This window comes from Phascolarctos cinereus, unplaced genomic scaffold (assembly GCF_003287225.1).
Source record: "Phascolarctos cinereus isolate Bilbo 61053 unplaced genomic scaffold, phaCin_HiC Scaffold_5;HRSCAF=322, whole genome shotgun sequence".
Lineage (NCBI taxonomy): Eukaryota > Metazoa > Chordata > Mammalia > Diprotodontia > Phascolarctidae > Phascolarctos > Phascolarctos cinereus.
This window is the reverse complement of record NW_027555958.1, coordinates 303991636-304008789: the sequence shown is the minus strand read 5'-3', so window position 1 is coordinate 304008789 and position 17154 is coordinate 303991636. Positions and strand designations below refer to the sequence as shown.

The following is a 17154-nucleotide window of genomic DNA, read 5'->3' as shown; positions in this document are numbered from 1 at the left end:
GCATTCCTCCGCCCCCGTTCCAGCCCCACTCCCGGCCGCCCCTGCTGCCCGCCAAGGAGGCCCTCGCCTCCTGTTCCAAATATTCCAACCATCCCAGGGAGGGTGGGGCACTGTGCTCCTGCCCCCCCAGCCCACCAGAGTCGCTGCCCCCCCTTTTTTTCGCGCGGTCCCCACCTTTTCTGGGGTAAGGCCAACCAATGGGCTACGAGTCTCTCGGCTTCGGCTTGGGAGTTTACTGAGCCCCCGCCCCACTGTCCTGGCGGCTGGCCGGTTGCACACGGACTCAGCTCAGGTTTCCTCGCCTTTCCTCTCCTCTCTTTTCCCTCTCTCTTTCTTTCTGCCTCTTCTTCCTCTTCCCCCTCGCAGCTTTCCACCTCCATTCCTCAGGGCCCCACGCGGCTCCGGGTAGCCATGGAAAACACACCGCTTCATATCATCGAGCAGCCCCTCGCGGTATACCCTGAGGCTGGGGTCCCAGAGTCGTCCCCGCCCGGGGCGCCCGCGGAGGAGCTGTCGGGGGGCTCCGAGGAACTGATCAAGTCGGACCAAGTGAATGGAGTGCTGGTCCTGAGCCTGCTGGACAAGATCATTGGCGCTGTCGACCAGATCCAGCTGACCCAGGCCCAGCTGGAGGAAAGGCAGGCGGAGATGGAGGGGGCCGTGCAGAGCATCCAGGGGGAGCTAAGCAAACTAAGCAAAGCACACGCCACCACGAGCAACACGGTGAGCAAGCTTCTGGAGAAGGTGCGCAAGGTCAGCGTCAACGTGAAGACCGTGAGGGGCAGCCTGGAGCGTCAGGCCGGCCAGATCAAGAAGCTCGAGGTCAACGAAGCGGAGCTGCTACGGCGCCGGAACTTTAAAGTCATGATCTACCAGGTGAGCGCAAGCTTGCAGACCCCTTCCACCTCTTCCCCATGCCTGCCTCCCCCCCGTGCCTCGTCCTCGCCATCCCCAGGCCACTCAACTTTCCTGAAACCTTGCCACTGCAGCCCCTTGAGACTGGGGAAGGGAAGAGGGAATCCAGTGCGCTCATCTTTGGCTGTCCCGCCTGAGAGGAGAGTTGTCCCGGTCCCCATCCCCGTCTCCATCTGCCCCAGAGCTGAGGATCATCCCTTCTTCCGGGTGTGTTCAGTCTGGGGAACGGAGGTGGTTGTTTTCAGCTCCCTCCCGGACCTAGCTCTCAGCGTTCTCCTTGTACGACCCATTAGAATCAGACCCCTTTAAACTCGCTTCACTCCCAGACCTACAGGTAACAGCATTGCCTGTATGTTGTGGGGGTCGAGAAAAGGGATGGAGTAGAGGGTCACCATTCTCTAGCTCCTGCCCTCCTACTGGATACAAGAAGGCTCTATTCCTTCCAGCATGAAATTCCCAGCTTCTGTCAAAAGATGAAGTTAGAAAACTTTTCAGGAAAACAAATGGGAAAGTGGCGGAGGGAAAGCTGCTCTGCTTAGGCTGGAGGGGTCTTGGGGAAGGGCTGGGCCAAAGGGTTGGAGTGGCAGTGCCTGTAAGCAGACACTGGTTGTCCATTCCCTGAGACTGGGGCCTCCAGCGGGCCTGGCCAGATATAGTTTGGTGATTCAGAGCTAAGGCATGCACCCGTGGGGCTCTTGCCAGCAAGGCTGGCCCTCCTAATTCCCTTCCCGTTATTTTGCTCCCCAATTTGATAGAATGGAGAATCAGCTCTCCCCTTAAATTTCTCAAGTGGGACAACTGGCAGGGGGAAAAGATGGGATCCTGGATTCCTTAGTTTGGTATAACAGATTTTTGAGGACTTAGAGAAACTTGGTAGCTTGCTACTCCACCCATTTGATCAGATAGGGCTGACTCTTGCACGATTAGTAAAAGTTATTACAGGGCTAATGGTATTAGGAAAAGTGAAATTAACTGGGATCCCTGCAGTTTCTAGTGAATTATGTCTATATTAAAGCCAGAGGTTTCGGTGGGAAGGCATAATTGAAGCAGCTGGGCAGGCTTTTAGATTTGGGGTCTTATTTAATGTCCAAGTTGGGATCTCTGCCTTATTTTCTCCTTACTAAAAGAAGTAGAGGAAACAGGAGATAATTGAAATTCACTATCACTCTACTGACATTAAATGTTCTATTCATTCTAGCTCAGGAAGCCAGGATCAGTGAGTTATAAAATACTGCTCTGAATTCATGGGGCCCTGGTTCCATTGGTCTTTTAGCCACCCTGTAGTTATTTCGGTGATCTAACCTTTATCTTGTGCAGATCCTCACACTGTTTGGAGAGTTGGGGTGGGGAGTGGTCTTGAGGAAACAGAAGACCTGAAATTTTTCTCCAGGTTGGGGAAGGAGAGAGAGACAGAGAGACTCTGCCCCACCCAATGTCTGAGCCCCAGTAACTTAACTTGCCAGGGATTTCCCTTCCCTATAGGCACCCCCTTAACAAAAAAAGGACCTAGTATCCTCCTCTCCCAGCACCAGCTGGTGGAGAATGTTTTCCTGTGACTATCTCCAATTAAAGTTCTGATAGCTTTAGGGTGGGGTAAGGCACAGGGTAAGGAAGAGCTGGAAGAAAGAAGGCTTTGAGAGAAGGAACTGACATTTCTATTAAAGACTAAAAATTGAAGCATTTTAGGGAAAAGAGGAAAGAAAACATAAAGGGGTTATTTCCCATCCCCAAACTACACCAGCTGAATCTTCCCTTTTTCTCCAAATCATATAGTGCCACACAAGGTGGCACATTATGTTGTAAATACTTGGTCAATATTAGTTGAATAAATCAACGAAGTATTGTTTTTCATTGGTGTCTGACTTCGTGACCCCATTTGGGGTTTTCTTGGCAAAGATACTAAAAGGGTTTGCCATTTCCTACTCCAGTTCATTTTACAGAATGAGGAAACTGAGGCAAACAAGATTAAGTGACTTGCTCAGAGTCACATAGCTAGTTTCTGAGGCTGGATTTGAACTCAGGTCTTCCTGACTCCAGGTTCAGTGCTCTATCCACTGGGCCAGGCAGCTGCCCATGAATAGAATGAAGTATTAGCCCCATATAATGTCCTGAGTCCCAAATACATACAAGAAACCTGAGATAAGCTGGCCTATTTTTTTTAATGAAGATGCAGGATGGAGGGGGAAGAAAGAAAGGAATAAGCATTTATTTAGCACCTATTATGTATCAGGTACGTGCTAAGTGGTTTTTTGTTTTGTATTGTTTTATTTTACAAATATTACCTCATTTTATTCTCACAGTAACTTTAGGAGCTAGGTGCTTTTATCTCCTTTTTTTTTGCTTTTTAATTTTTAAATTAATTTACTTTTAGTTTTCAACATTCACTTCCATAAGCTTTTGAGTTTTAAATTTTCACAGCCCTCCCCCGCCCCCGAAGACCTGTGCAATCTGATATAGGCTTTACATATACGTTCTTATTAAACATATTTTCACATTAATCATTCTGTGAAGAAGAATTAGCACAAATGAGAGGAACCATGAGAAAGAAGAAACAAAATTTAAAAGAGAGAGAGCAAATAGTATGCTTCTGTTTTCTACATCTTACAGTTAGAGAAACTGAGGCAGAGGTTAAGTGACTTGCCCAGGGTTACGCATCTAGTCAGTGTCTGAGGCCAGATTTCAACTTAGGTCTTCCTAACTTCAGACCCATCCATTGTATAACTAGCTGCCTCTATGAAGAGGGTTGGGGTTGTGGGAGTGGGGATTACTTTATGAAATATGTAGGGCTGCAGTGTCAGTCTGTTTCCCTGTACCTCCATACACATATACACCAGTCTTGTCTTTCTATCTGACCAGTAGATATATATGTTAGGCCATTCTCTGAACAGGATGGTGGATTGCAAGAACTAGGACTCTGGTTGCGTGAAATGATGCGGAAAGCAAGGCAGACTGGCAAAAGCTGGGTCTGTTTGAATGCTGCATCACCCATTCTCAGACTTAGTAAATAATGGGAACAACACCAAGCTGACACCTCGGAGAAAACTCCACCTTGGTGACTGAGTGGAGAGGGAAAGAAGTCCCCAGTACTTGTCCTTTGTTTCTCTTTCCTTCCCTAGGCAGGGATTAGGGGAGTTTGTTTTTTTTTCCTCCAGGATGTTTGGCAGATGTTCTAGTTGAGGGGAATACAGGAGGGAAAGTTTGGGGGTATAGAGGCAGATAGTGAGAGAGCAAGAGTATCCTGTGCAGTTTGGCTTTGGGTCCAGGAAAAGAAAGAGGGAAAAATAGTGCAGAGACTTTCAGAAGACCTTATAGAGGTGAATAAAGTTCCCACCTTTTATTGCAAAACCCCAAGTCTAAGAATTAGGATGTTAGGCAGAATTCATAAGTGTTTCAGTGAGGGGTCTGGGGAAGGATTGATGGCCAAAACAGAATCTCCCATCTGTATGTTGGAGGAGTGTGGGAAATGGGGGTCCTACCTGTGGTCTTCATTCCAAAGATGGGCTATATGATCATGATATTAATCTCTTGTGGGATGTTATACCATGGCATTATATGATTTAATTTTTAAAAAGGAAGGGCAGGAATAGGGATAAGGAAGGCCCCAAACTGTTGGATCAAGGTTATAGGGATCTGGGGGCAGCTAGCTGGCACAGGATAGAGCACCAGCCCTGGAGTCAGGAGGACCTGAGTTCAAATACGGCCTCAGACACATAAACACTCACTAGCTGTATGACCCTGGGCGAGTCACTTTACCCCAATTGCCCTCACCAAAAAAATAAAATAAAAATAAGGTGATAGGGTTCTGGTCTCACTATTAACCACTCACACCCTTCTCCCAATTTCTGTGGAGGGGTGTTGAGAATGGAGGGAAGTACCATATTAAGGTGGCCCTTTCTAATTCAGTATTCTTCCCAGATCTCTGCTCCATGGTAATTCATTTGTAAGTCTCAAGACATTGCCTTTCCCCCTTTCCTGTCCTAACCCTCAAATCAAAAGTTAGTTGCCTGATATCTAATTGTATCAGGTAATGGATAGGAGAATGATAATTAATTTGATAAACTAATATTGCTGATTGCTTAATGGGCTAACTTCTAGGCAGCTGTTTAGATTGTATCCAGGTCCTTCTCAAGAGTAAGAAGGGACTTTAATGATGAGAACTTCCAGTACCCTAGGGAGAAGGGAGATATTTTTAGGAAGGCTTTTTCGCAACACCCCTCAAACTACACCATGTTTTCCATGCATAGGTTTGGTCTTGACCTAAATTTTCCTTATAAAAAAATGACTGGAAGGCACTTATGGATTATGGCTTATGGGGATTAAAGAGGAGGAGATCTAGATGGACCAGAGGGACCTGACATATATATCTACTGGTCAGATAGAAAGACAAGAGTGGTGTATATGTGTATGGAGGTACAGGGAAACAGACTGACACTGCAGCCCTACATACTTCATAAAGTAATCCCCACTCCCACAACCCCAACCCTCTTCATAGAGGCAGCTAGTTATACAATGGATGGGTTGAAACCTGGCCTCAGACACTGACTAGATGCGTAACCCTGGGCAAGTCACTTAACCTCTGCCTCAGTTTCTCTAACTGTAAGATGTAGAAAACAGAAGCATACTATTTGCTCTCTCTCTCTTTTAAATTTTGTTTCTTCTTTCTCATGGTTCCTCTCATTTGTTCTAATTCTTTTTCACAGCATGATTAATGTGAAAATATGTTTAATAAGAACGTATATGTAAAGCCTATATTAGATTGCACAGGTCTTCGGGGGCGGGGGAGGGCTGTGAAAATTTAAAACTCAAAAGCTTATGGAAGTGAATGTTGAAAACTAAAAGTAAATTAATTTAAAAATTAAAAAGCAAAAAAAAAAGTAGGAGATAAAAGCACCTAGCTCCTAAAGTTACTGTGAGAATAAAATGAGGTAATATTTGTAAAATAAAACAATACAAAACAAAAAAACCACTTAGCACGTACCTGATACATAATAGGTGCTAAATAAATGCTTATTCCTTTCTTTCTTCCCCCTCCATCCTGCATCTTCATTAAAAAAAAATAGGCCAGCTTATCTCAGGTACAGGTTTCTTTCATGTATTTGGGACTCAGGACATTATATGGGGCTAATACTTCATTCTATTCACGGGCAAAAGTGCTTCAGGAAAATCTGAGGAGGGAAAGGATAGAGAATCAAGAAGGCCTTGAAGAAAGATAAAGATTCCAGAAGTCAGAAATGAGGAGAGAGTACATTCCAGTAATGGAGAACATTGTGTGTGTTTGTGTGTGTGTGTGTGTGTGTGTGTGTGTGTGTGTGTGAGAGAGAGAGAGAGAGAGAGAGAGAGAGAGAGAGAGAGAAAGAAGCAAGAGAGATTTGAACAGCTAGTAATCCAGTTTTCCTGTCAAAAGGACTATATGAATGGGAATGGTGTGAAATTAGCGTAGAAAGATAGTTTGGAGGCAATTGGTGAAACATCTTATATGCCAAGCTAAGGAGTTTGTATTTTATCCTATAGATAATAGGGAACTGTTGAAGGTTTTTGAGCAAGAGAGTGGCTTGGGAAGACCTGTACCTTAAGAAAATTATGTTGGTAGCTGTTGGAAGGATAGATTAGAGAGAGGAAGAGACCAGAGGTAGAGAGACTAGTTAGGAGGTTATTATAATAACCTTGAAGAAAAGTGATGGATAATTGATGGGTAGTGGCTCTGTAAGTAGAGAGAAGGGGACAAACATAAAGGATGTTGTGGAAGTGGAGTCTGTAAAGACTTGACAGCTGATTGTGGGGTGAAAGAGAAGGAAGGATAGATGATTCTAAGATTTTGAACCTGAGTGACTGGCGGGACCATCAACAATGGAAAGGAAATTGGGAGGGGTGTACACTTTGGAGGCTGTACACAGCCGTTCCCTGTGTGGTGTATATGCATACTGGAGGAGCTGGGCTGATCTTGACTTTTAGGCAACAGAAACCCAGAGCTGGCAGCAGCTGAGTAAATGGCCACGGTCAATAGCTCTTGTGTGCTTAGGGTCATCATTGCTTTTATATAAATTGAACAAGGTAGTTAGCTGCCTCCATGATGATGGGAGGGCTATGGGGGACAGGGGGAACAGAGAGACCTTCCTCAGAGATTCCTCTTCTCATTACACACAAGTGGGAACAGAGTCTTGGAGTTCACAACTAGAGCTTTTGACTTTAGAAGTGAGGTTAAGGAAAGGAGCTTTCTGAATTCATCCACAACTCAATCTGAGATGCCACATCAGCTGCTGGGTAGAAGGTTGCCTTGGCTCCTTTTTCCATGGCCTCACCAAAAATCTGTTTGACCTTCAATCCTACCTATCCCTGCTGCCACTCCCACTCCCAGCCTCTCCCTTTTAACTTTCAGTACAAGCTAGGACCTGCTTTTTTTTTTTAAATGGCTCCAGGCATTATGATGTAGCAGCTATTGCCAGAGTGGGTACTTCCTTCCCAACCTTTCTCCAGGGATAGCTCTGTGTCTCCAAAATCTGACACTCCTCCCAATTTCTTTGCTCTTAATGATATCCAACAAGAGTAACCCTCTCTTCCTCCCACCCCCTTTTCCCTCAAATTCTTCTGGAAATAGATTTGATCTGCATTGAATTATTGAGGAACCGTAAAAGTACTGAGTGACACTGGAAAGTGGGATGATGTGGATTGATTCTGTTTCCTCCCAGAGGTTGGCCATCAGTTAGAAGGAACATTTGGGTGCAGGTCGAACTTTCATAGGGTCTCTGTCTTCTAATTTCTTTTCTCTCAAGCCATTTTGGTATGAAGATTGGTCTGGCTTCACCCCTAAGTATCTAGAGTTAATTAGGTCCAGCTCAGTGCATTGCTAGATTTAGGGCTGACCTGTCTTTTAAACTTCTAATCTCTTAGGCCATTCTGGTATACCATTGTTCACTGTGGGATAAGGAGGGGGTGGAGAGGAGGCTGTGGAAGAAGTGATGTGGCAGAAGGGAAATTGATCTGATGGGGAGGGGCAGGATGTTCCTCTTCCTTATCCTCTCCCTTCTCCCATCCTAGATGTTACCCTGTGTTCTCCCTGCCCGAGGGCTTAATCAAAGTCTGCATCAGCAGCTGTGTAGGGGCTGGGCATCCAGACTGGGAGGATGGCAAAGTTGTTTACTTGCTCTCTTTACCCTCTCCTCCCAAAGCTTGCTCGGCTGACTCTTCTCAACTGGCCTAGTTCATGGTTCAGCCAAAGGTGGGATATAAAGGAAGGGGCTTGGGAGCTCGTATCCCATTCCTCCTTGAGCCCTTCATTTCCTCCCCACCCCCCCAAGCCTTTTATTCTCCCTCATCTGTACCTTCACTCAATTTGCCTTTTTCATAGTTTTGCCTCTGAGTCACTGCAAAAGCTGCAGTTGCATCTTGTTCTCTGATGGCTGTGTGTGTTTGGGCAGGATCTAGAGGCCGAGATTCCTGCTAAGAGGAAGAATGACTGGGACAGAGAGAAGTACTGGTAGAAGGAATTGTAGGGGAGGACATTGTGTGTGTGTGTGTGTGTGTGTGTGTGTGTGTGTGTGTGTGTAAAATAGAATCTATTTCTGAGTCCCCAGCTCGCAAGTATCTTTTGCCATCTAGCTTCAGCATTATGCATCCCAACCCATCCCTGGACCAAGGAGACATAATTTAAATTGGTTTCCTCCTATTCCAACTCTCCTACTTAGAGTCTAACTCCATTCTGCTTTTGTTTCTTCTCCCTACTCACCAGCTTCACCCCTGCATGCCCCCCAGGATTTCTTCCTTTCAATACATTCTTCACCCACCCAACATCCCTTTTAAACCCCTTTTCCTCACCTTAGCCTGAGAAGAAGCCGAAAACATCCTCTGAGCACTTCACACCCAAGATCGTGCCCTTTGACCTTCTACCTGAGACTGTGCCCTTTGACCTGTTGCCTGAGACTATGCCTGAGCATCCACCCTTTGACCTGGCACCCAGGACAGTGCCCTATTACCCACAGTCTGGGTCCCCGACTAACCCTGAGGAGCTGACAGAAGCAGGGGGTATTTAAAGTGTCTGGGATCACATGGTACCCTGATCGCAGAGAGGCATCTTCCCCTCATTCATAGTGTAGCAGGCTATGGGCAAAAACGGGGAGGTAGAGGGTGTGTGTGTGTGTGTGTGTTTGAGGTGTTCCACCCTCCTGTTTTGGGATTGAAGGGAAGAAGGGTCTATTCCATCCAGTTTTAGGATTTAAGCAAGAGTCCTCAAAGCAAACTCCATGTCTGAGCTACAACCTTCCCCACCCCCACCCCCAATCCCTAGTTCATGGAACTTGACTGTTAAAGAATGAGCCTATGGCGCCCAGTTCTGCACAAAATCCTCCCTCAGCTCCTTCCCTGCCTTTCCTTCCTAGGAAATACTCTAGCCAAAAGCAGCCAGGGGTGTTTGAGGGGAGGAGGAGGAGCATTATCTGGAGACCTCCCCCAAAAGGCTCCACACCTCCTTTTCCAGCTGAGGGAAAAATATTTGCATTTTTTTTCCACTTAAAAAAATAAAATATTTTTTCAAAGAGATTCTTTGTGTTTGCCAGATCCTCCCCTGGGCGGGGTGCCCAAGAGCTGCCAACCCAAGAGAAGCCAGCAGAAGGAGGAAAATGCAGTGGCCCAATAGGGTTTTTAGCCTCCTTTTCTCTCCAGGGTAGGAGGGTTATCTTTTAGGGTTAATGTCTGTAACACCTTTGACTTATCAACCAAGAATTGAAGTCCTAGAGATTTTGTTTTGTTTGTCACCCTTTCCCCTAACTCTTACACAAGCATACCTTCAGCTTCACAATCTTTAAACCTTCCTTCATCTTATACTCTAACAGATACCTCCCAGATTTGATAAGCTTCTTCCCAAAGTGTTTTCTTTACATGGAAGAAAGAGGGTGGAGACTGCCTAGGCTCAGAAGAAGCTCATATTTAGGGCCTCATGATGACTGTATTTTCTTTTCCCTGAATTTTCTTCATTCCACAACAGGGATTCTCATACAAAAATGGTAGTTCTTAAAGGAAGGGGCTTAAGGGCTCTGGTATCCCATCAGGTAGCTCTTCTGACTTATGGGTGGAATTAACAGAGGCAAGACCTTTCACCTCTGTCTGACACAGGGTTGGTAGGGAGCCCTTGTGGATGTTGGTGGGGGTGAGGGGCAGAACTCTGTGTGCATATGCTCAGACGTTACATTAAAAGTAATTCTGGAAACCAAGTTGGATGCTAGTGGTGGTTTTGTTAAACAAAAATGTTAAAACTGAGCAAGTCACAGTTTTGCTGGTTGGGCTTGTCAGGGAAATGGGGTAAAGAGTGGTGGGCCCTGTGGGCCCAGGGTGAGGAAGAGTCTGTTAGACTATGTGGCTACTATTGTAGCAAACTATAATAGCTTTAAAGACTGGGCTCCAGAGAACCAGGGCTAGAAAGTGAGGGGAAAAAAAGAGGGGATTAGACATTAAGGGCCTTCTAGCTGTGACATTCTTAGGCATTTTATGATTCTACGAAAAAGAATCAACTCAATGAGGGAGAATTTGGAGTCTCATTGGGGTACTCTTCAAAGAGGGCCTGCTCATTGGCGTATTCTCCCCAGAGCCAGTACAAGTCCCATCTCCTCAATGCCAGGACACAAGGAAGGTGACCCAGGAACTCAGACCACAGATGTTCTCCCCTACCTCTCACCCCAACCAGAAAAGGGCAAATGTTTTTATCCCTTAGATCCCCTTGGCATCTATCCCATTGATTCTTGGGAGTGAACCTCCACTTTAAGAGTTTACAGGTTCCAGGTATCTCTTCAGATTAGGAGAGCCAAACCCCTTCCCCAAAACAAACAATATTCTCTCCTTTCCCTCTTCCACTACTAGTCCACATCCCAACTTATTTCCCTTACCCTTCACTGGTAGGCACAGACTCCCCAAGTGTGCATCAATCATCCTTTACTTTGGTTTGAGATATCCCCAGAGGCCAGGTTACCAGGGGCTGTGAATAGGGAGGAGGCAATAGAGGCTTTATAAGTCCTGTCTCACCCCCTACCTCAGCCCACTGCCCTAAATTCTGCCTGGAAATTCGTAGTCTAGGAAAATGAGCCAACTCAGCTTTGGGGGTTGGGGTGGAGCAGTGGGGAGGACCAGTGATGCTGAAGGGGTGGGGGGCAGGGCAGAGACATAATGCTGGTCTGTTTCCCAGCTGCTGCGGCAGTTTCCTGACTCTTCTAGCAGCCCTTTGTCTTTGCCTGGCATTCCCTGCCTTACCCCTCCCCAGCTCCTGAGGTCAGTGAAGGAAAAAGTCTTCTCTAAGATGGCTCCTCTAGCCCTGTCTTGCCCAGGAACGGAAGTATGAATGTGCTAATGGGGAGGCAATGGATGGTAAAGTGGTAGAAGCTGAAACTTAAATAGAACTGAAAGAGGCAGAGCACAGTTTAACCCCCATTCCCACATATCCTAAGTAAAAGGGCTAGAACGTGGCAAGAGGGAGGAGGCAAGAGCAAAAAAAGGAGACCCATTCCCAGATAAGGAGGGGGCTGGTAAGATCGCGGTTAGGGTACCTCAGCACTGGAGAAACCACCTCTTATCAATCACAAATGAGGATGAAGAGACAGGAAGCTACTGATGGGAGACTACAAGTCCCAGCATCCCTTGTGCACCGGTCCCTTTGTCCACTGGGAGTTGTAGTTGAACAAAAGAGAGATACGGGTGCCTCAGAGTTCCGGGGATATGGGGGTGGGGGGAGGTTGCCTAGCCTGGAAGAAGAGGTGTGGTTCCCTTTGTCCTAGCTAATGATGTTGACAGGGAAGGAAGGAAGTTAGGAGGAGGGGGTGTTCCTAACTTTTTATATAAACCAGGAAACTGGAGGATATGCAAGGGTGGGAGAAAGAAAGAGGAAGAGAATCTTTGTTGCCGGTGGTGGTTGTTGTGGAGACATCAAGCTGCGCTGAGTGTGTGTGTGTGTGTGTGTGTGAGAGTGTGTGTGTCTGTCTGTGTGTTCATGTTCTCATGCACGATCACACAGGGCAAAAAAACATAGGGCGCTTACTTTTACCACCATCCCTTGCCTTGGAAAGAAGTTATTCCCAGCCTAGCTGACTTCCCAGTTGTTTTGTCACAGTAGATGCCTCCCGCTTTTTATCCTGGAGAATATTGTGTGCAGAGATTAGAGGACAAGGGGAATCCCTCTGTAAAAACCAGCTTCCTCTCACCCCTAAACTCTGCAGTTCCTGGACCGAGAGAGGGATGGAGTGGAGAGGAGAGAATCCTTGGACTCCATGCTTCCCTGATTCCCTCTTAGGTCAATCTCTGCCTCCCTCCATGCCCCTTCTTCTGGAGTGTGTGGGGATATTTAGGATCCAGGGAAAAGATGACCATGACTGTCCTTCTATCCACAAATATGAGTTTGGTCCTGGGAGGGTGGAGGTGGGAAGAGGGAGTTTTGAAGTCTGTAAGGGTAAAGGTGGGGAAAAGGCACTTTAGATTCTGTCCCAAACAGACTCGAAAAACAAAACACAACTGGAAAGTTAAACAATTCTCTGACTTCCAAGGGGGATAGGGAGTAGACAGTGGACCACGAGGGGAGGGAGGTAAGAGAAGAATGGGGAAGGAAACATGGATTTGGCTCACAGCCACCCTTCTGTAGTCCCTTTTCCACAGGAGGGAATGGCCCTAGCTATAGAGAAGTCAATAATGTAACCTGGGAAAGGGGATTAACCCTAGCCATGACCGCTAACCTTCTTCCTCACCCCCATCCCAGGCAAGTATGAATGCACTATTCATGCCTTTCCCCCTTAGCCCTGGGAACTGGTTCTGAAATGATAAGGAACTTGGGAGATTTCAGGGGGATAAATGGGACCCCAGACCTTTATGACCATGTCCTCAGTCCTCATCTTGCCCCACATCATGGTGGTACTGGCCCTGCACCCAGAAAGATGTGTGTACCTAGCTTCTGCAAAATGGAAATTGTTATAAGACTCAAATGAAATAATGTAGATAAAGCACTTTGCAAACCTTAAAAGTGTAGAAACATCATTACTACTACTACTACTGTTACTCTTTAAGCTGACTGTTCAAATCTATGTGCTGCTGTGACCACCAGAGGGCACTCTGCCTCCTTTGCAGGGCTAGTTATGGTCACTGGCATAGTAGATACCAAGAGAATAAGGGTAAAAGTAGGCCCTGCCCTGGGGGTCTGTGGCATTATCCTTCCCCAGTTGCTTACAAAATAATTTATCCCAACTTCTTGGGACTTTTTCTCCTTCTGTAGCCTCTCAGAACTCTTTGTATTTCTGATGCTCCAGCCCCTCCCCAGGCCTACTGCTTTGCTCTCCCTCTACAATCATCACACTCTGGCTATCATATTTCTTCAGTCATCTTTTAATCCATTCCTTTCCATATTCTCCAGACTATAGCCTTTCTTCCAACTTCAACATAGAAACCACACCCAGAATGAATGCATGCATGCATGCATTAAGTGCTTACTGTGTACTAAGCAGTAGCAATACAAACAGAAAAGGCAAGACTTATTCCCTGCTTTCAAGAAGTTCACATTCTAAAGTAAGAGGTTTCAGCTGCAAATCAGATGGCAAGGTCCAATTGTCCTTAGGGTACAACAGTCTATCTTCTTTCATGTCTTTCTACTGATCAAATATCCTTTTCTGATGTTGAACCATTTGGCAGTGCCAAGGACTTTGGTGGCAAGAACTTTTCTGATCTCCAGTCGCTGTGGCTGCTGAAGAAGCAAGGCTATGGTACCTACAGAAGTCGACAGGTCCCATACACAAAGCTTGCTTCCCAGGGTGACAGCTTCAGGGGCCCTGCTGGAAGCCTTGTGAGTTACGATTAGTGAGTGATTTGTGTTGCCACTCCCATGGCTCTTGGGCTTACATGCCCACTGATGGCAGTTAGTTGACAGTTCAGAAAGGTAGGCCCCTTCTCTACAGTGATTGCTCCCCTCAGTGATGGCTGTGAAGGCTGGGCCAAGAGTCTAGGAGGCACTGCTGTTCCCACAGCTCTTCAGTTCATGGTCCTGGGCTATCTCAGAAACACATTTTGTCTGTGCCCACTGAGCTCTGATTTTTCTTCTCTTCCCCGAACCATTTTTTGTGTTCTCCCACCAGGATGAAGTGAAACTACCAGCCAAACTGAGCATCAGCAAGTCCCTGAAGGAGTCTGAGCTGCTGCCAGAGAAGGAAGGTGATGAGCTGGGTGAGGGGGGAGAGAAGCCTGAAGATGATGCTACCCTGGAACTGTCCTCTGATGAGGCAGTAGAAGTCGAGGAAATCATCGAGGAGTCCAGAGCTGAGCGCATTAAGAGGAGTGGCCTTCGGCGAGTGGATGACTTCAAGAAAGCCTTCTCCAAGGAGAAAATGGAGAAGACCAAGGTGCGAACCAGGGAGAACCTGGAGAAGACCCGACTGAAGACCAAAGAAAACCTGGAGAAGACAAGGCACAACCTGGAGAAGAGAATGAATAAGCTGGGCACGAGGATCGTGACAGCCGAGCGGCGGGAGAAGATGAAGACGTCCCGGGACAAGCTGCGCAAGTCCTTCACCCCTGACCATGTGGTGTATGCCCGCTCCAAGACCGCTGTCTACAAGGTACCCCCCTTCACCTTCCATGTCAAGAAGATCCGAGAAGGGGAAGTTGAGGTTGTCAAGGCCACAGAAATGGTGGAGGTTGGAGGTGAAGAGGATGGAGTCGAAGATGATGGTGGTGAGGGCACCGACCTCCTGAGAGGGAGCAGTCCTGACATGCACACCCTGCTGGAAATCACTGAGGAGTCAGATGCTGTGCTGGTGGACAAGAGTGATAGCGACTGAGCTGGACAGAGAGGGAAAGGAAGAGCCATGCTCTCTGGAGGCTCTGGGGATGGGGAAGTGGGAGGAAGCCTACCTGCTCCCCCATCCCCAGATCCTTACTTATTCTGAACTCTCTCTGTCTCTGTTTCATTCTTTCTATCTGTCTGCCCCAAGCCTGGGGCATTGGCTGAGAGTTTTATAAATTGAAAATATATTATAAAGAATTCACCCCTTTCCCCTCCATTTCCCTGCCTTTTAGGAGGAAAGGAGACTTTGGGAGAACCTGCCACTATGATATTTTTAGTGGTAGGAAAGTTAAAAAGGCATCACTCATTTTCCAATTATCCAGTTTAGGGCCTGCCAGAAGTTGCTGCCATTTCCATTATAGGGCCATCAGAAGCCTTTGGAGATGTTACCATCCCCTTTCCCTCACCCACTCCCAGCTCTCATTCCTGCCTTTTTAGTCTCCCCCCCCCACCAAAGTTATTCTATAAACATGCCTTTAAACCCCATCTTTTAGGGGTTTAAGCCATATCCACCCCTAGAGGAAATGGAGGCTTTTTCCTGAAAGAACAGGAAGGTACTTTAGGGTTTGGGACAGTGGAGTATGGAGCAAACAGAGCCATGATAGTTGTCTAGGGGTAGGGTTTGAGGAAGGGAAACAGATGTCCAGGCCAGGTCAAATCCCTGGCCTAAGTCCTAGCATAAAAGGGCTGGAGCCTGAAGGAACATATACATCTACGTGTACGCACTCATGCAGGCACGTACACACATGGCTGTGAGGGAAGATGGATCACTGGAAGGTGGGGCCTGGGGGAAGGGAGGAGGAGAAATGCCCCTCCCTAGCAGCATAAAGAACAGACTAGGCATCCAGCCAGCACTCCCAAGAGTACAGCAGATCCATTGCCAGATGCAGGAGGAAGGACTGAGAAGGGGCAAGTCCCAAGCTAAAAGCTGGGCTTGGCTGCAGGATTTGGGGCAAGCTCTCTGCCTTGGTTGACCCACTGTGACAATCCTGCCCACCTGACGGCGTCAGGAGGGCTTGGCCAAACTTCGCCCCTCATCTGGATAGTATGACCCAAGCCTGCCCCATTTCTTGTTGCCCAGCTGCGTCTGGATCAGTGAAATGGAAAGTAGGGCTGGAAAACTATGACTAGCTAGGGTTTTGGAGGTAGTTAGGGGCACAAGTGTCTCTGACAGAAAGAGACAGAAGGAATATGTGTGTGTAGCAGAAAAGGACAGAAAAGAAGAGAGGAAACCAGGGTAGGGAACGTGTATTCATACCCTATCCCAGGCTTATTGGTGGCACTGTCTGGCAGTTTGCTTAGTACTCCCCTCCCCCACTCTCCCAAGTTAGACACAGTTCTGGCCTTTTTTTAGCTTTGTTTTTCCTGTTCCGGGGAGTTCCTCTCCTGTATCTTTGGGGGTGGGGTGGGATAATGTCTGCAGTTGGCAGGACACGATCTCTGCTAACTTTTGACCATATTCCCTTCAGTATCCCGCAGTGCCAACTCCAGCCCCTTAGCCCAATTTCCCCTCTGGGGATATAAATTGCAGAGGCAGCTTTGCCCCAACGATGGCATCTTTAACTCTACACTCTTTAATCGAAGCCTAGAACTGGGGGCTTTATCCTTCTATGCCTAATACCCACTTCTTCCTTTCTTGCTCCCTGCCCCTTCATTTCTTCCAGAAGCTGCCTTGCTTTATGATTATTTTATACTGTAGAATTGCATTCAGCTGTTTTCAGCCAAGGGTGGGGTTGGGGGGTGGGGTTGGGGCTGTTTCTGAGAAGAGAGCTTAGGGACACAAACCTCTTTTATACATGCTTCGCTTTTTTTTTCCCTTTTGTTCCCTTCTTCCTCTGGAGAGATGAAGAAATAGCTGATGGAGGATGGGGTGTGGGTGGGGCCCAGGGTCCCTTGGTGCTGATGGGCTGGTGGGGGCCAGGCTTTCAGAGGAATGGGAGGGGGAGAGGGAGATGCAGAGCTATGAGGCCATTTCTCTTGGGCTCCAGGGCTCCTAGTCTCTCGTGACTGCATCCTGGTAATCAGCCTGACCAATAAACCTGCTTTTCTAAAAAGACCTGTATTGGATTGTACTTCTTCAGGGGAGCTGTAGGAATAGCCACGTTTCTCCACCTTCATTTCCCCTCCCCTTCCCCTGTGTGCCAGAAATTATGCACTTGGATTCAGTCCACTGTAGCCAGGACCTGGAACCCCAGGGCTACACCCTGCTTAGTCTGATAATTTCCCTAAGAAATAGGAGGAATGTGGTGGGGAAAATGGGGGAGGAACAGATTTGAAGGCAAAGGAAAGAGTACTGAATCTGTAGTGAGAGGACCTGGATTTAAATCCTGGCTCTGACACTTACTGTTCAGGTGACCTTGGGTAAATCATTTCCCCAGGGCCTGTTTCCTCATCTATAAAACCCGGAGGCTCAGACTAGCTAATCTCTAAGACCCCTTCTACTT

The 17154-nt window shown here is 47.2% G+C and overlaps 1 protein-coding gene across 1 annotated transcript; it reads left to right on the top strand.

The window, feature by feature from the left end:
• The first annotated feature begins 216 nt into the window (after positions 1 to 216).
• Positions 217 to 16766, top strand: CAVIN1 (caveolae associated protein 1). Its single transcript, XM_020972708.2, has 2 exons — positions 217 to 876; positions 14004 to 16766. The coding sequence occupies exons 1-2, from the start codon at positions 412 to 414 to the stop codon at positions 14703 to 14705; spliced, it is 1167 nt and encodes a 388-aa protein (XP_020828367.1). The 5' UTR covers positions 217 to 411; the 3' UTR covers positions 14706 to 16766.
• Positions 16767 to 17154: the final 388 nt, after the last annotated feature.